Raw genomic sequence first — 20,662 nt, 5'->3', positions numbered from 1 at the left:
TTAAAACTTGGCTTGTCTATTCTTTTAAAATATTATAATATAAAATGTCAGAATTATTGACTATTTGTGAAAGAAGGAATGTAACAGGTGACTGTGGTAAAGAGGGTCTGATTTTCTAGCTTTGACTCCATAAATAGAAAATATTGAAGGTTATAAAAATTAGATTTTGCTTTCATAATATCTATATTACAATGAGTACTTTATATTAAATTCTGTACTTCAGAGAATGGTAGTAAATAAATTAGTGAAGGGCTGTTCATCAGTCCTTATTATTTTCCTTAATCCATCTGGTGTATGAGGATGATGTTTTCATAGTGGCCATTTCAAGATTTTGATTGCACAGAAATCCATGCATCTGGAGACTTGATCATTATAAATAGCATGAATATCTGTTTCATTCTCCAGCTGCTTGAGGTGTACAACTAGTTGAGTAGGAGGTAGCCTTATTTTGGGAAACCATACCCTATTGGCCTTGTTTTAAGATAGAAAATCTTTATTATGTTTTGTATTGTTTCTTAGGGAATATGGATGGCTTTAGCTAATGACTTCTGTATTCCTAGGTTTTCACCTGTTATGAGATTACACTCTTTACTTACCACAAGACTTGTTGCAGATCTGTTTCTAGATGATTGTGACATTTCTAATTGATTTATAATCCTTTTTTTTCTAATGCTGTTATACCCAAATGATATCCCCATCTTGAAAATTCTAGTATTCTCAATCTAGACACATCTTTATGATTTGAGTGTATGAATATTTTACATTGGGAAGGGCTGTTATTATGACTTTATATTCGCTGTGGTTGTCATATGACTTGCTAATTTGCATATGTAAATATTTTTAATATAACATACTCAACCCTGTATATGTAAAGTCTAAATTGAGAAATATCCAAAGATATTATACTACAATATCAAGAAACAGGCATTTTAAAAGTTGTTTTTCAGTGATATAATTAAAATACTTGGATTTTTATTTTTAAGTCTATGCCATAGAAGCATGAGGTATTATAGTACTTTGCTAGTAACTTGCTAGAAAGCACTAGTTGGTTACTCTTGAGTTCAGTTGTTAAAGCACTTTTGCCTGACAAGTTACAGGTTGAAATACAAAAGACAATGAAATATATATCATGAAAAATTAAATTACTACAGTATTTGTTTTAAAGGCTGCAGATGAACATTTTGAGAACCTGAGGAAACAGTATGCTGAAAGTGTTCAAAAAATGAGAAATCTTGCTGATGAGGCTACAGATACTGTGAAATTCATAAAAGCATCAGGTATGTTATTTGAATAGTTTTTTCATGAAAGTAGCTTTCCAAACTTGTGTTTTCCATTTGAGAAACATTAAAATCTTCTGTGTAATCAGTATCGTATTCAATACAATCTTCTGTGTAATCAGTATCGTTTTCAATACGATCTTCTGTGTAATCAGTATCGTTTTCAATACAATCTTCTGTGTAATCAGTATCATTTTCAATACAATCTTCTGTGTAATCAGTATCATTTTCAATACGATCTTCTGTGTAATCAGTATCATTTTCAATACAATCTTCTGTGTAATCAGTATCATATTCAAAACAATCTACTGTGAAGCTGCAGAACATTGCTAATACTAGTTACATCAAGGACAAAGTTTTTTATACTATTTTGCTACAAAGAGATACAAGGTTATCAATATTAGAAAATCTACTATTTTTTATCACCTTCCAATAAGAAAAATTACCAAATATATATATATATAAAGCACAAAAATCTGTGTATCTATCTGTCTGTCTGTCAGTTATCTAATCACTCCTAGGTTACCAGGCCAATCTCAACCAAACTTTATAGGATGATAGTTGGGAACAAGAAGCATGTTAATGGGGGTTCACAACCCCCTACACCCCCACTATTGCTGTTATTCAGCATTTATCAACTTTGGCTTAAGTTGACATTAACTACATTCATAGATGGCAACATGTCCTTACATCAAAAACAAAAAGCGTTGTTAAATTTTCCATAACATTCTATAAACCAACAGTGTGGGGGGGGGGGGCACACAAATGTTTTGCATTTTTCAGAGAGTGCACTAGCCACTGTTGTAATAATACATAAACTTAGATGGTTTTTCTCCAACAGCCACCATAAGGCTGATATGAAGAGTCATTTCTTGAGTTATACCCACCTTCTACTTTGACCTGTGACCTTACAATTTTGTCCCGTAAGACACATCGGAGGCCAATGACTGTCAATTAATTAATAATGTGAAACAGTATGGAAGGACATTAAGAGCTTGATGTTGAAAAGGGGTAACAGAAAGCATCCCTACTGCCACTATTTTGGTCGCTACTTTTTCCTACAAACTCACCCTGACAGTCACACAGTGTATACCATATTTTAAGAGTTCTTAAAGCTTATACCAAACTTTTAGTGAGGTAATGATGAATACTGTAATAATATGTTATAAATAAATTGTGTGAAAGTTAGTATTTTTGTTGTTATTTATCATAGCATCCACCCTCACATTTTTTTAAGTTTACATAACCCAGACAAAAGAATGGGTAGTCTCAGCTTATATATATATATATATATAATTAGGTATCCCTTGTATGTATTGATTTCTATGGTTTTAAATTTTGATGAAGAAAAATGAGCTGCAAAGCTGTAATTTGTGATTGGTTTAAATTATGTCTTAATCATTGATATGTTTATTTCATTTAGTTAGTACTTCTGAACTGTATGTTGTGATTGAATTGACTGTTTTATTTTAACTATTGCACCTCATAACTGGTGCAACAAAAATTTTGCAATTCACAAAAACAAGAATTAAAATCTACTATTTTTGACAACTGTATTTAACAAACTGAAATTTTTTGACTTGATGAAAGTCTAATCAATGTTGTTAGTTATTGATGAATCGCTTCAAACAATAGTTTTTATGATAAAGAAATTAAAAACGAAAAGCTCATTAAAAGTCTATTTTCAGTCCAAGAAACTAATGATGCATTGAAGTGCTTAATAATGTATAATTATTTTTGATTAGAGGACTGTATAATGAAGCATACAAAGAAATGTGAAGAGTCTGTTGTTCACCAAGAACCCCAGCACATGGTTGACAATACTTCCAGCATTGCTCGACTGGCTAATCGAGTTTTAATGTTAGCAAAGCAGGAGTCTGAAAACTCTGAGGATCCACATTATATTAGCCAGGTCAATATAGCAGCTGACCAACTTCAATGTGGTAAGCCATCTTGTCATTTTATTCTGCTAATTATGAGTCTTAAACTCCAAAACTCCACATCACTGAAGTCAGTGTACTAGCTAACTGACTTCGGTATGGTAAGTAATCTTATTCTTTCTGTAAGAAGTTTGAAACTCCAAAATTAGTATAGCATTCATTCCATTTCTATGTTAACACCTGAATAAATTTTAGTGGTAAGTCCTCAGTTTTTATTATTGTATCTATCAGACTTATTTTGTAAGAACTTAGCAACCATAGAAACTAAGTTGATATTTTGTTAAATGTAATTAACAAATTATGGTAAAAGCTGGCAACTGTTGTCCCTGAGCAGTGCCAGATAGGCAACAATTCTGGTTTTGAAAACATTTACCTGATGATATTTTACAGGAAATATTTTGACACCTTGTTAATGTTCTAAAGTACAGTATGTCTACATGATCTATTACAATAACAGTTTTAAAGAATAACAAATGTTTTAAAACTTTAAACTGTATAAAACCATTATTTCTTGCTAGAATTAGAAGCCATAACTTCTGGATGTATTTGCTAATAAAGTAAGCACAGGTGACTTGCATCTTAAGCTTGCCGATGGGAATTGATGTGGTGCCATTGAACAGCAGCATCAGCTAACTACAATTGCAAACTTTTGGGAAGCTAGGAGAGCAATTTGAGACATTCCAGATGGAATTGTAAGGAATGCATGATTCTAAAATGAGCATTTGTATTTGGAGATTTCCAATGTGAAGATGTTGAATAACAAAGCTTTTACTGTACATACAATATTTTTATATGTTTTTATCTCACAGATATTTAGGTGCATCAATTTTATGGGCATTTTTTAAAAAATGGAATGTCTGTGTTGAAAAATACATGATGAAATTTTTCAACTGAAATACTGCTGTTGTACACTTATTTTTATACTTTTTTTTTTCTATTTCCACTTACAGTCATATAAAACTATTATATGAAACCTTTAATCTAGCCTAGTAGAACTGAGGAGTGCTGAAATAGTTCAAAACAGTTTTACCCAGCTGTTCATGGAATAGTTCTGTTACTTTGTTTCATATATATCTGTTATTTTCACTATTGTATTTCTCTAAGAGTTTAGTCGATTTGACTGACCTCGTAGCCACCATAAAAAAATAGGAAATAAATATAAGTTATGAATTTTTCGTTCTAGAATCACTACAGATTATCACATGAAAACACAAATGTTTAGTCTAAATAGCTTGATTCTCATAACATTATACATCTATACATAATTTTTTATTATATTGAACTTTCAGGTGTGCCTGGGTAACATTACAGAAGTTGTAATAACGCTTTGCATGTGCACTCATATTACTGTATCCAAGAATATAATACTGGCCTTTACAAAATGACCTGTCATGGCTATGTTTTATTGGACTAGTATTTTGTAAAATACAGTCACATTTCAGTTATAATTCATTATATATGTATATATAAAATTACTATTTACAAATAAGTTATTATTTTTCTTAAAACATAAAACAGCAATTAAAGAAGTATAATAAACAATTATCTCTTCCAGTTAGGAATTCTGAACTAGTTTTCTGCTTGTCATAAGTTGCTAAGCCTTATCAAATTTTTCACATGGAGAATGTGAAACAAAATTAATTTTTTAGGTTTGATATATACATTTTGAAATAAACAAAAATCATAAATTGCTATATCAGTACCACAGAATTCCGCTATAATGTATCAACCTTAGTAAATAAGCTGTATTTGGGTCTAAAGAATATGATTTTCGAGCTTACTAATGTGTTACCTTACTGCTTGGAATCTAGTAAGAAAAGAAAGAGTTTGCCATGCAAATTCTTTGTAGAGGCTGAGAAAACCACTAGGGGGATGTTCTGAGCTTTTGATTGGTTATACACACACATCATTAGGTGAAATATGTGTACATGAGTAAGTATTTCTAAAAATTGAAGAGGTGGGCAGAGTCACCATGTTTGTTTCAATAAATGTAGCAATATCTCAGTAAATAACAAAGATAGGAGGTTCTTAGTTTATATTCTAGCTTGTCAATATCAGTAGTTTGAGTATCAGTAGTTACAAGTATCTAATTTGAACTAATGCTGCATTCAACATACCATGTGACACAAAAATGGATATTTAGTATATTTTTATATTTACTTTTAAATTAAGAAATTAACTAATGTATAATACTAAAATTTGAATTATGATCTACAATTTGATACCAAACATATTAACATACATTCATAAAATAGTAGTTTGATAAAATTTTGATTGCGAGTCAACAAATGCAAAGACCCATGTCGGTAGGGTTAGACACGAGCAGATCTGATTGGCATTCGCTTGATTAGGAAAGGACATTTATGCAACAGAAATATGGTAACTGTGCAATTCTCACAAAACCTTGTAAGATTTTGTTTATAATTATTTTGTACACAAAGAATGACATTATTCTAATTACGTCTTTCTTATAAAACATTTATTTATCTGTAGTGGTTATTTGCACTCAAAGTGTTAAATAATTTGAGTGCAAGGTGATTTTTGTTTTAAGAATAGAAATATTTTTCTTCATCTTATAATTTTCATATTTCATTTGCATAACCTTTAGAACTTATTAAATGAATATCAAAAGTTTTTATATTTATGTTTATATTTTATTTTTCAATTTCTTTACCATATTAACTCTAGCTATTATCATCAATGTACAATACAATGAAATGATTAAAATTAGGAAATAGAAAAAGTAAATATCTTTTACTTTTTTGTAGAATATCTTTAAATATGTGGATTTGGTTATATTCATAATTTGGGTCTTTTCCTTTTCACATGTAGTTAATTTTTATTGTTTTATTTTCCTTTCCTGTTCTCTATCAGTTATTATTCATCTCGACACAAACCAATGGTACTCTTGAAGCATATTACATTCTCTTTGGCAGACGTGTGCAACCCTTTAGCAAAATTTTATTTAACCCCATAATATCCTAAGTTTGAGAACTGATGCAAAGAATGATGTATATTTAAAACATAATTAACTGAAATATAAAAGTAAGACGTAAATACAGTTTAACTGTATCTCTAACTATAACATATTGAGATAAGAAACAACCATACATGCTATAGTTGATCAAGCAGCCAGCAATACTACAGTCAGTTACTTGTACTCCATGATGACAACTGCATACCAATTTCAAAATAACCATAGTTAGATTATAGTGTAAAATGAGCTTTTTCTAATGAATATTCACATGTGTATGTAACATCAACATGTAGGCTATAAAGCTCAAACAAATATGTTGAAGGTGGGAAGGGTACCTGTCAGGAATTGAAAAAAAAATTGTTTCAACTGCATTCATTCATAGAACTTTGAAATGTATGAGTCAAAAGGTTATGTAAGCATCTCATAGTCTAGACATAAATCTACTCAATTTCCATTGTATTATTGAAGATACAGAGAGCCAAAGTAAAGAATTTTCATAGCTCATTGGTCATGTGACAAAACATATGAAGTTTTAAGTAGTTTTTGAAGGTTTCTTTTGAAATAAAGGACATAAAACTTTGAATCATGACATACATTATAATGTTAATTTCATTCACATACATCAACAGTAAAGGTGTTTAATTAAATTTTGAATGTAACACTGACTTTTTCAGAAAAGGGTTTAAAGTGGTACCCATTGCGAAAGGGTTAAGTGATTTTTTTTTTGTTATTGACCATAGCTTAGCTGATTAGAGAAGTACATAGGTTGAGTATGTGACATTAAAGTGATTTTGAAACTTCATCACATCTTTACAGTCCATGTCCCCATGTTTGGTTAAAAGGATATGTTGTGGAAGCAATTAGTATCACTTTTTCAAGTAAAGATCCATCTTGATTTTGTTGGACATTGTTGGCTGGTACACATGAACAGCTTTTTCCACTGATCATTTAGTGTGTGGATTCTCACCTCTAATAAAATGGCACACTTTACTTACCATGACTGGGGTATGACATGTTGCAGATCTATTTCTGGATAGTCCTTTTTCACAAATTAATCTATATTCCTTTGTTTTCTAATGCCATTAAGTACAATAGGTATCCTCCTCTTGAAATTTCTGTAACCTGAATCTTAACATGGCTGTATGATCTGAGTGTATGACTATCTTGCAACAGAAAAAGGCTCTTACATATTCTTCCCATTGGTATCACACTACCTACAAAATACCGAACATTATCAAAGTAAAACTTTGGAGATGGCTTGAGTGAGTAGTAAAAAAAAACTTTATTATAAATGTGCAATTTTTTGACAAGATTGTGTAATCATCAAATTTAAATTCCAAAGTAGTTTTGATACATGCAGTTCTACCATGACTTTACATTAGTTTTGGTTGTCAATTTTTTGCTGACTTGCATATTCAAAGTCATTTTAATATAACATACTCAATGCTTTGTTTATTTTGAAAGTGCAGTTCTCAGCTAGTTATGAATTTGTTACGTGCCACAAATTATAGTTACAGAATTGAAAGGTTAACAAAATACAAGTGCTATAGTTAGAAACATAGCTTTAAAATGTTTTAGGATAGAACATTTTATAAATTCAATGTATATATATACACACACACACACATGAGTTGACATAAGTTAAACTTCCACACTTACATCATGTTTTATTCAGTGATATTATACTGTTGATCAAATTGAGCTAATGTGTGAAATTACAGTTCTCAGTTGATTAGGGAATGGTAATGTGAGCTTGTACATCTTACTTCAAAGAGGAATTAAAGTTTGTTTTTGATCAAATAGCTGTAACTCCTATGGTACAGGATGCCAAAGCAGTTGCTATGGATATGACTGACCACAGAGCTGTATCCAGATGGCAGGAATCAAACAAAACTGTAAGTATTATGTTTTTTTATACATATATGTTATCAAAATTTGTTAATATTTTCTCATATTTACAAGTGATTTATTATTCATTTTTATTTTATCCACTGATGATTCAAAATCTTTATTATGAAAACTTAAGTTATTACAGAAAGTTAAAAATGTTTCATTATAAATTTATATTAACAATTCTGTTAATAATATTGTGTTTATTAATTTACTGAAAAATTAAAAAATCTTGTCAAATATATCATTGACTGCTTTCATAATGTAAAGTCATGATCTACAGTTTCTTCCTTTATCTCAAAAAACTGTCTTTACTAACCATTAATAATTAATTACTTTCATTGAAAGTGTTGTCATAAAACTTATAATAGTCAGAACTAATTTAGTGACACCCTAGTGCTCATATTGAAAGTGTAATTGTGGTAAAAGACAGGCTTTTTAAAGTAATTAAATTTGAATTTAATTTTGTTGGAAACATTACTACCACTTGTGGTGGGTACAGCACAGATAGCCCATTGTGTACCTTTGGGCTTAACAGCAAACAAACTTGCCACCTAAATAGACAAAACTTACAAGTAGTAGAACTGCAGGAATTCACATTTATTCTTGTAAATTTGTTTCTTTTTTATGTGATTCAAAACAAGTATAACTTAATGCTGGTGTCAAAAACAATAAAATTGGACTATTTTGACTCATTCTCTTAGAATAGTAAAACACTAAAAATGAGAAATATCTTTCAAATTCCTTCTCAGAGCCCTGAATTTTCACTTAGTTGAAGTCACATGCACATTACAACAAGATTGCTGTGTATTGTTTCAGGGAATCTTATTTTGTAATATTATCAACATCTCATACTAATTTGTATTCATATAATTCTATTATTATGGCTTTATCAAGTTTGTGTTGTCAGTTTTACTGTGATAATGAACTAAAGTTTCTTTGAAGACATTCTTTTTAATTATGTGTGTTGACATTGTTGGATTTTATCTAATTTTATTAACAGTAACATGAGTGTAGCTTTTTTGTTATTAGATTTATTGATGAAAAGAACAAATCCATCTGAAGTTGTGTTTTATATATTAAGCTGTGGATACTATTAGGATGATTTGGAAGAATAAATAACTTTCACTGAATGTTAATTTTATTTTCTAACAAAAATTACTGTGTTGACCAAAATGTAATTTTAGTAAAGAAACAAAAACACGTACTTTTGTGATTTTTCTAGTGTTTGAATATGAAAATTACAAGTTGATGGGTGAAATTATTTTTTTCTTTAGCTTATAACATCTGTGGGTCAGGTACGTCATGCAGTGACTGTGACACCAGAGGAAGAGCCTCCAGCAATTCCTCCTCCCCCCGATATGCATAATCTTCATATAAGTGGTAAGTGATTTAAAATTATGTTGATTGCAAGACAGATTTTAGAGTTAGATGCTCTTGTGTAGTAAGTAATGTATGTTTTAAGTATGTTTTAGTTGCATAAAATAAAGTATTTACGTGTACTTGTTTGTAATTGTTTAGTTTATATAAAGTTAAGCCTCAAACCACAATGTTCTGATAAGCTGATAGATTTGTTTTATTTTTTGTGTATTATGGATAATATAAAGCTTTATGATTATTAGTATTTTATATGGTTTCAACATACCATGTGTATGATATGTATAGATGCTATGAATCCCAGGCAATGTTGTACAACAATTCTCTATCTTTCAATGTGACTTGCTGCTGCTTGTATGTTTATTATGGAAGGTTGTTTTAATAAAGAAGTACACTGTACAACAGCTTATATGTGTTTATCATGTATATGTACTTTACTTCTAAGTAGATCAATTTCTGCTCTACAGATTTCATGGAGAAGTAATATGATGCCTTAAAAGTGCAAGTATATAGTTATTAAAGTGTGATAGGAAATGCTTCTTTGATGGTCCAAACTTTAATGAAATATAAACTTAGAATTTAATTTAAAAAAAATGAGATAGATGACTACTTGAAAGGCTGATGTTATGCACTCCTGCTTGTTACAGGTTGCAGTATTATTACCTTACCAAGTATGATGTTTGTCTCACTACAAAACTTTACTTCTTTACCTTTAAGTAAAAAAACTCAAGTATTGTGAAATAACGATTTTAAATTAGTAAATATTTTTGTTTGAATGTAATGTGTATTGTAAAATGTTTCAAGGGACTTCTAATGAATAATCAAAGGTTATGGTGATGTGATAAAAACAATAAAGTAAATTATTGTCCAAAGTGAGTGGAAAAATAACTTGCATGATTTACATTTTGAAAGCTTCAAAGTAATCGTTTTTATTACTTTCTGTGAGTATAAAGTCAGTTTCCAGATATTAGATAAGTGTCAGTTACATCCTAGATTATACTAAATCTTAGGTTAATGAACTTACTTACCTATTTTCTCTGTCAGTTTTCTACTAAACAGTGCTCAAATAAAACAAAGCTTTATTAAATTATGCACTGTTGAGAAATTTGTTCTTTTATACAAATTTATTTTTTGGACAATAGTTAATGTAAGATAATTGTATATATTTTATTTATTAATCTAAGTTATCCTTGATTCCAATTTATTCTGCTGAATGTTTGGGATTTGTGAAAAGTGTACTGATATGACTGCTATAAGAAAATGTATATTTTTGTACATTTAGAATTCTTGCATGTTAAAGTTAAATTGCTGATATATTTTTGTCCCTTTATATGTTTCTTTTCACCATTGTGTTTTTTATTATTATTTATATACTTTGAGTTCTAATTTATTTATAATGATTACTGAATGGTAAGGAACTCAGAATTTTATCTATTTTCACTTATCTCTGTGAAAATACTTGTACATATACATGGAAATGATTCTGAATGTTGCCTTCCTTTAATTACTTCTGTATAAGGGGAGTATGTAGAAGAAAAATATGTAAGCCTTCTCGTAGCTCTTTTTTTGTTTTCCAGAAGTTTGTGAAAGTTAATGTTGATGTTTTTAGAGACTTCTGCCTGTCAGCTGATCAGCTATCCTGATTTCAGTGAAATTTTTACTGTGGATTTTAACTCAGTCTTTTCCCCAAGTGATCATCCTCAGAAGTTCACTCAAAGAGGTAGTGATTTTCCATTGATTCACAGTCTTGCTCCCAGGAATGTAGTTGCAACCTGCAAGATGGTTTTGGTTTCTTTCAGTAAAATTGTCCCTGACCCAGTGATTTGTTTTATTACTCACAGATTTAATTTATAAAGATTGTTTCTACAGTTCGTTGGCATGGTGTGTTTGGTTGTAGCTTATACTTGCCTGATTAAATATTTTAAAAGATTGAAAGTTTGGAATAGGCCTGAGGAATGCCTCATAGACCACTTGGAAAGATTATAACTGAACATTTTAACTTTCAGGGCTTAACTTACAGGTATTAACTTCAGAATAATTTGTTGTACATTATGAATGACTATTAAAATTCAAACAGGGCATATTCTACAATCTAATTTGAGACATTTAGGTTTATTTTCTGTTAAATGCTATCTAGACTTAAAACTCATTAGTAACATTCTTCTAAATAATAGGCTTAGTATCTAGCCATCATCATATTATGGGTTGTTTTTGGAAATGTAAGTAGCAAAGAAAAGAAATATAAGAAATAAAAAGGAATATTAGGATACAGAAGTATTTTATTTATTTATACATTATTACTAAAGCCTGGAGTAGATAATTCAACAATACATGACTGAACATGCCCCATTTGGAGGATGTGGATGCATTTGTAAGAGAAATGGTTGATTTCCCACTATTCAATTAAAGTAGTCCAAGAGTTAGTAGTGGGTTTTATTACCAGATGACTTTCCTCTAGTCTGTCACCTTAAAGTTAAGTATGGCTCTTAAGTAGCTTTAAACGGAATTCAATAAAAAGACAAACAATACATGGAGTTTGATACAGATATGTATTTTATTTATTTATTTGTCATTAAAACCTGGAGTAGGTAATTCATAATATTTTAGCCAAGATTAGTTTTTATTTCATACTATTAGATTTCCAGATTTGTTGTTACTGTAAATACAAATAGGCCTATTATGGCAACATTAGAATTTTTTGTGCAGACATATACTCCTACATTATGTATTTCTAGCTTTCCATAATTATTGTTACTTTAACAAACAGATGTACTAAACAACTGATAAATTGTTAATGTTTGATGTATAACATAGATCTTATTATTCAAAATGTAAAATATAACACACAATATTTCATATAATAGTAACTAAATCTTGTATGAACGATGGTGCATTGCATCAATCCCCATTCTGTGATGCTATATGTAGGAATGTTTACCATAATTCTGCATTTATAAACTTTGCAAACTTTTAGTAAACATTACAACTCTATTGTTAATGAAAAAAGAATCAGAGTTTTTTAAAAAAAGTAATTTTATTAAAAATCTGTCTCAGTTTATGGACTCATTCTGACACAGACTCTGTAAAGTGATTTCATGCTAAGAATAAAACCCTTTTTCATCTAAAAGTTATCATTATTTTATTTGTATAACCTCTAGAACCTCCTAAAGGAATATCTAAAGATGGTTTTCCAGTAAAACTTTGTATTTTATCTTTTTTTTTTCTCTCTACCCTCACACTTAATTGTATTAAAATCAGCAATCTAGGGTTAAAATGTAAAATATGAAATAAGTCTAAATTACCTTTTTTTCTTTCTAGTATTATAGTATATGTAATAAGACAATTAATTACACGCCGCTTATTTTTATAGCCAAAGCTGATACTTTTCAAATTTGGGTTCCTTTAGTTTATTGTTTTAAAGCTGAATTTAGACCTCTCAGAGTATGGTGAAAGCCATTTCTCACAGTGGGTAATTTTTTTTTCTAACCTAATGAGTTTGAAGTTAATTGTTTAATCTTTTTTTACTTTTATAACAATAAATAAAAATTTCCTTAAAAACAAAAAATTATTATTTACATCAGGATCCTTTGTTGTTGTTGTTTTTTTGTCATTGGGAATATAAATCATAGTAACTATACTGTTTTCTAACAATGTTGGTTTACCATAAAGACATTATTTTTATTTCAAATATGAAACTTAGAACACAAAATATTAAAAGACTCCAAAAAAATAATGTACTAAAACTACTATAATTTAACTTGCTTTCTAACTAAGCTATGAATGGGTTGATAAAATACCATAAGTTGGTCAAGCAAATTCCACAATATCAAACAATAAAATTGAAGCCATATATTTTAAAATCTGTTAGCTGAACAAGCTAGTCTCATAGCAAATTCAGCAAATACAAGTATTTTCTTTCTATTGGTTATGTGCCCCCCCAATGGCACAGCAGTATGTCTGCGGACTTGCAGTGCTAGAAACCAGGTTTCGATATCCATGGTGGGCAGAGAACAGATAGCCCATTGTGTAGCTTTGTGCTTAACTTCAAACAAACAAACAATCTATTGGTTATAAATAATCCAATAGCAAATATTAAAATTACTGACATTGTTTTGAAAGATGGGATGTTATAGGAGTGGTCTGACATGTATGTTTGATTTCTTATCAGTATCTCATTAAAGCAAGAAGTTTGGAGGCTAGAAATTTAAATTATAGCTGAGCGGTATCTATTGTATAAAAGTGTAATTTGTACCAAACTCAGAAGATCTAAAATGGGCAATTTAGAGTGAAGAAGTGTCTAGTAATGCAGAAAAGTGAAGATTGAGAATTTATTTCAATATTTCAATTTGAAATTAAGGAATTAAAACGTATATAATATTAACATTAATTTAACTCTTACTACTGTATTGTGATACTCCTCTTCATGATTTCTGGGAGGCACCCCTTATTCGGCCTTACTAGATTGCTGGCGTCTCTAAAACTTTCAAAGCCTAATTTTATATAGCACTTTTGCAGTTTTCTTTATCATCATTGGCTACTTGCCTCTCTTCTCCTCCAATGGGTAATTCGGGAGGATCGATCATTCGCGTCTCGCAGCCCCCACCTTCAACATCTCGTCCTATTGGTTTACAGAATCAGTTCCCTTAGTATTCTTGGGATCTTTGGAAGGTCGGGATAGTGGCATCAATGTCTACCCATTCAGAAGGTTGATCTCGTTCATCCAGGATTCTATTCTCGTCTTTTTTCTGGTGACAAAGAACACTAGAGATTGGCATCTTATCATCAATCTGTCTCGACTCAATCTCTTCCTACAACCTCCTCGTTTCACCATGGAATCTTTTCTTGAACTTCAATGGCACTTCACACCAGAACTTTGAATGACCAAGTTTAATGTTACAGATGCCTACCTTCATATCCCCATAGCAGAGTCTTCTTGTCAATTTCTTCATTTTTTGCACAAAGACCAGATGTATCAATTCCAAGCTCTCTCGTTTGGACTTGCTTCAGCACCATTTGTTTTCTGCTGTGTAGTATAGGCCTTGGAGCAGCATCTTCATTTTCTGGCTTTGTGCACACATCGCTATCTGGAAGATTGACTTCTTTTGACACCAACCTGTCACATTGCCACACTACATCCACAGATTCTCCTTTCAGAAGCCAGATGGGCGGACTTCATATTAGGCTGGACAAATCCATTATCTCTCCAACTCCATACATGGGCCATCTTTGGGTGTTTTTTCAATGCACTTTGAGTCGAGCTCAACCTTCTCTCCCTCAGACTTCATGCTAGGGAAGGGTTTGTCAGGCATTTGCTTATGTCATCTTCTCCTACTGCATGGATCATTCTTTCTGTTTTGGGGATTTGGGCTTCCCTAGAATCCCTCACACAGGATTCCATGTATGCCTTTGCTCCTATTCATCTCTTACCCAGACTCTTGTCTATGATTCATTTCACCCCATATTGGGTTCTATTGTCAGCACCTTTTTGGCTTGCTCAAACATGGTTTCCTCTTCTTCAGTTGCTCCAGGAATGTTTACCACTACTTCTTCATTCATCCTTGTTGAAACAACCTCAGTACAACATTCAACACCTGGACTAAAAACTCCAGCTTCAAGCATGGAAGTTATGCAGTCATTTACCTGACCATAGGGGTTTAAGTTCTACAGTTTCCGTTTATTTGGCTATATCTTCCATCAACCTATTATGGCAATCTTTCGATGAAAATGGACTACATATTGTCATTAGTGTCTTTGGTGAATCTTCAACCCACTTCATCCAACAGTCTCCATAGTTTCAAGTTTTTTGACATAGATTTTTGAAAGGTTTGACTTATACCTTGCTTTATATACAGCATCTTTCGCTGTTCCCATTCACTCTTCAACATATATGAAGGTTTTTGACTCCTGTGCCATCTTGTTTTATGATACTTTCATATTCTTCATCCCAAATGACCGTTTCAATTGTCTAATTAGGACTTTAGAGTTGTTTTTTTCATGCCTTATCACTTTATCCCTTCAAACCTATGGCCTCCTGTTCTTTGTATCACCTTTCCCTTGAGGTATATTTCTATTGTTGTTAGCTTCTGGATGCAGCTGTTCTGATTTATTTGCCCTCCCTGTTCAGCAGACTCTATCCTTCCACCTCTTGTTTGCTCTATTCAGACAGATCCATTATACTGAACACTCTTGCTGTCAGAGAAGGGAATAAATTAGTTTTTCTTATTCTTTTTCCAGGCATTCTTTTTCTTCTTAAAAATCTATCATACCCAGATCTTTTGTGTCCAGTCAGAGCAATTAGATGTTCTGTGGCTCGTACGGAACTGTTCAGGGGCACTATGCACCAACTTTTTATTTAGTGGTATTCTGCAGTGTCTCTGGATTTATCACTCATTACATTCACCAGGGGGCTTTGGGAATTGATTCCTTTAGCCTATTCGGGGTTATCTGTTGTGGATTGAAATATACTCCACATCACTTGGCATCTATCAATGTCACTGTCTGCTCATCTGAACTGTTCTCTGGGGGATATTTTTTGGGCCAGGATGTGGACTTTTCCTAACATTTTCCTATCTCATTATCTTCATGATCTGGCAGTTTCCTCTTCTGTGGAATTCCCCCCACCATGACTACTTCTGCTAGATTGTAGCAGTTTTTCTTTTTTTTCCTTTGGATCCCACTCAGTGGTGAGTGTTGCCCAGTCAGGTGTGCTTGTATGTTTTTAATTCTGCACTAGCAACCTTTATATTGGTTCATGGTTGTGACAAGCTTTGTTGAGATGAGGGGTTCCATAAGACCTTCTAGACGCGATTCTGGATGGTAGTATTACCTCACAATACAAATCCAATGGACCACTACTCATGAACTATTACGAGTAAAGCTAAAGGGAATTTTGCCAGTCCCTGCTGATCTTAGAGCTGAATCAGTCAAGTTCGGATTTTCCTTTGGAGTGTTGAGTTTTCTCCACTCTCCTACCTGGGTCCCTGAAAGTTTTTCCCAGATCTCAGGAGTAGCAGGACAAACTTATGTGGGAGCCTACTTGTAAAACCAGTCCAGATTTGATTCTTAGCTATCCTGTGGGGATGTGCTTGAACCCACTTATGAACACTGTTAGGTCTTAGGTTGTTCATGCAGGAGGTCCACTATCTCCTCGTAAATCCGAATGCAACATGATACCATCTTAGGCCCTTGGTGGAACAGTGTTCCATGTCCTCTTCATAATTCCATAGAATTCTCTTCACCCACTTGGTTGGAGAGTGAAGATGACTGTTCGTAAATCCAGACCAGATGAGTTCTGGACCTTGGGTGGAGTATGGCATATATGATTCCATCAATCCAAGCCTGTGATGTTGCATTTTGGACTTCTTCAGGTTGATCAGAAGGATTGTCTACTTTGGTGTTGCTTTCTTTCGTAAATCCGTTTGTTCGAAACATCATTCCGTGGCTGCTGGTATGGACCCTATCACAAAGATATGTATATATTTCTGGTCCAACTACCCTTGCCACCAATGGGGATATAGGTACCATGACCCCTTAAATCCAGCCCAGAGTCGTGGAACCTTGGCTGCGTGGTTGGAGCTGGCCCATCATACTTATTCGTGTAATATTACACTTTTTCACTTTTCTGTAGAGCATACCCATTCTGGATGTAGTGTGGTTTTCCCCACTTGGGTACCACTTCTCGTGGTACACCTTTGTTTTATGCAGATGCTTTCTGTGTGAACTATTCCCTTACCAGCCCCTCCACCTTCTCAATGTGGGATTCTAGCAATAAGTGTCAGCAGAGGTATGTATGTTGTGGAAGTTATCATTTTCATAATCTGAAAATGTATTTCTAAACATACTTTCTTCCACTGACACTCTCCCTCCCCACTAAGAGCCAGTGTTAGTGACCGGGATGGTGTAAGTCTAAAAAATTATATTGTTGACATACAGTGCTTATATACAGTATCTGCATAGAGGGTGTGTGAGGGCCAGTGTAAAGTTTTGCAAATTAGATATTGCTGAGGGAAATTGAGTGGGGTATAAAAGCTGGAGCAAGTGAACACGATGTTTAGATGAAGATCGAGAAATAGCTATATGTGTCAGCAGAGGTAAGTATGTTTGGAAATACATTTTCAGATTATGAAAATAATAACTTGAAATTGAACAATTATTTTTCTTTTATTATTTCATGTTTTTGACTGCTTGGAACTGTTAGAAGCATTGAGTAAAGAAGAAAAGGGAGCAAAAAATATTCATATTTTACAGTAAGGAATTTTGTGGCTGGTGTGATTAGTTCGGTTGATTTCATCCATCATGGCATTTTTTCATGAATATTACATTGTCCAAAACACAATATGATTGATAATTCTTTATGATTCTAAGTATAACAGAATTACTGAAGACATGACAGTGTGTATACATAATTGTTTATTTCAAAATATACTTAACTCTGCTGACACTATAGCTATTTCTGGATCTCCAGGGTTTCCACTATTTGCCCATCTGAGCAGTGAAAATGCTTGCTCCAGTCTATACCACACACGAATGCCCTTGACAAATTCTAATTTGCAAATTTCACCACCAACTTCAATGCACCCTCTATCTAGGTACTGTATATAGGCATCTCATTCAGATAACGTAATCACTTTTTCTTGACAAAGCAATCAGCACTGGTTTTTATAAATGGGAGTGCTGTGATTATTCACAATTTATGTTGCAACTTTGAACGTGGTTTGCGTTAATATGGTTATGTTTTCGTATATTTATAAATTACTTTAACAAAAAACGTACTATCAGGTCTACTCAAAACCCTTCATATTCTTTGACCCAAATGACCTTTTCAATTACCAAATTGGGATTTTACAGTTGTTTTACATGCATTGTCTCATCCTCCCTTCGAGCCCTTAGCTTCGTGTTCTTTGTTTAACCTTTCTCTTAAATTGTATATTTTTTGTTGTTATTGGCTTGTGGATGTCGTCGGTTGGAGTTGTTTGCTGTGCTTTGGACTGTATATCATTACACATTTGTCCTGCTTTACCCCAAAGGTCCTTTCTGTCCAAGACTTACTCTGACAACTAGGGAATGGGAAAGATCCTTCTGACCAATCAGTTGCCAGCCATTTCTCACCTTTATGACCACTCCAGTCCTGACTGTTTGTTATGTCCTGTTAGGGCCCTCAAGTGTTACGTAGCTCGTACTAACTCATTTTGATGTAGTAGGAATAGATAGTTCATTCATTGGAATCTTTCTTTTTCCCGTTACTTATCTCCCATTTTCCTAACGAGGTGGCTTTGTAAATTGATTCACATGACCTATTATGAATTATTGGTACAGGAGAGGAATCTTTTGCATATCATATCTCTATGTCAATGCCCAGTTGAATTTCTCTCTGGAACACATTACATGATCTGGCAGTTTCCTCTTCTGAAGTTTTTTGACTAACCCCTGTAGCTATTTTGACCAGATTTGTTAGATTTTCACCAGAGATGAGCATTTTCCTCAAACATATACTCTTTTTTTTTTCTTACCAGGGTATCTTTATTTTTTCACTAGATCCCACTCTGTGGTGAATGTTGCCCGGGCAGGTATGCTTTCTCTTTTCAATTCCGCACTAGCAACCACTTTCACTATAATTACTACAGGTTGCAACAGGCTATGTCGAAATTGGGTGTTCCATAAGACCACCGAGGCACCTACCGAATGGTATTACCTTATTATTATGGACTGCTTCCAGTTGCTGGGGTGGTGGACAGAAGCTTTTCCTCCAGAGTGTTCCTCCACTCTTGGAGAAGAGAGCAAAGTTGAGGGCCCTCCTACTTCTGGATGTTTTTCCCACATCTCAGTAGGAGTGGCACCAGCCTCCACGGGAGCCTACTCATAATTCTGGTTCAGATTTGAAACAAAGATATCTGGTTGGGGAATGCATGGCCCTTCTCTTTGATCAATGTCGGTTTCGTATATTGTTGCTGGAAGGAGGTCCACTATCTCCTCATAATTTGAATGCGAAGTGGTCCCATCCTAGGTCCTTGGTTGAGCACAGGTTCCACATCCTCTCTATAATTCAAGGGGTAAGCAGAATACTCCTTACCCTCTTGGTTGGGGAGTGAGGATGAATGTTCATAATTCCAGACCGGATGAGTTCTGTTTCTTTGGTTGAGTACAGCATACACAGTCTTGTCATTCTGAGCCTGAGGTGATGCATTTTGGACTTCTTCAGGTGGAGGAGAAAGTTTGTCCATTTTGGTGTTGCCTTTCTTTCTCGTCATGATTCTGGTGGTGCAAAATGCATCACTCTATGGGTACAAAGTATTTTTAACATTGCAGTCTAATAGCCCTAGCCACCAACGTGGGATATAGGTACAACAACCTCTTAATTCCCATCCTGAGTTGTGGAACCTCGGCTTTCTGGTTGGGGCTGGCCTGTACTGATGATTACTCATATTCTATTCCACCTTTGATATTGGAACTGAGTTTCTTGTGAAGAGTATACCTGTTCTGGATGTAGTACAGTTCCCTCACTCTTGTACCATCTTTATCTTGATACACTTGTGTTCTATAAAGACACTTTCTGTATGGTTCATGCCTACATGGCCTCTCCACCTTCTCAATGTAGGATTCTAGCTACAGCAGAGATAAGTATGTTTTGTAAGTTAACATTTTCCTAAACTGAAAATGTATTTCCAATAATACTTACCTCCGCTGACACTCTCCCACTCTACCTCTCCACTAAAAGCTGGTTTATGTCTCAAAAAAGTGATTACATTATCTGAATGATGTGCTTATATACAGTACATGGATAGAGGGCACATTGAAGTTGGTGGAGAATTTTGCAAATTAGAATTTGCCAAGGGCACTTGAGTGGGGTATAAAAGACTGGAGCAAGCATTTTCAATGCTTAGATGGGCAAATTGTGGAAAACTCTGGAGATCGAGAAATAACTATAGTGTCAGCAGAGGTAAGTATTATTGGAAATACATTTTCAGTTTAAGAAAATGTTAACCTTTAGATTTCAACTGTGAAAATTTGCGTATTTCTTTGAAACAATACTGCAACAAGATATCTTAATTTGGGTGTGAAATATGTTGTACACCCATCCATAAAAGGTACCAAAGTGTTCCAATTATTGTCCTACATATTATACAACTGTAATAAGTTTGAGCAATGAGTACTGATGTACTTATGTTTGTCATAATTTATTAGTCTATACTACATTAGAGGCT

At 33.1% G+C, this 20,662-nt stretch overlaps 1 protein-coding gene across 1 annotated transcript in view; it reads left to right on the top strand.

Annotated features, from left to right (window-relative positions):
• Positions 1-1,165: 1,165 nt before the first annotated feature.
• The window catches only part of LOC106472355 (vinculin-like), a gene marked incomplete at its 5' end in the record, with an annotated part of 44,572 nt that continues 25,075 nt past the window's right edge, over positions 1,166-20,662 (top strand). Inside the window, 4 exons of the mRNA XM_013932993.2 lie at positions 1,166-1,277; positions 3,023-3,220; positions 7,998-8,089; positions 9,362-9,467. Of these exons, the coding sequence (XP_013788447.1) occupies positions 1,166-1,277; positions 3,023-3,220; positions 7,998-8,089; positions 9,362-9,467 (508 nt within the window). The remainder of the gene's footprint in view (positions 1,278-3,022; positions 3,221-7,997; positions 8,090-9,361; positions 9,468-20,662) is intronic.

Source organism: Limulus polyphemus, unplaced genomic scaffold (genome assembly GCF_000517525.1).
Source record: "Limulus polyphemus unplaced genomic scaffold, Limulus_polyphemus-2.1.2 Scaffold5271, whole genome shotgun sequence".
Classification (NCBI taxonomy): domain Eukaryota; kingdom Metazoa; phylum Arthropoda; class Merostomata; order Xiphosura; family Limulidae; genus Limulus; species Limulus polyphemus.
The sequence above is the reverse complement of the archived record's forward strand: the minus strand, read 5'-3'. Positions and strand labels throughout refer to the sequence as shown.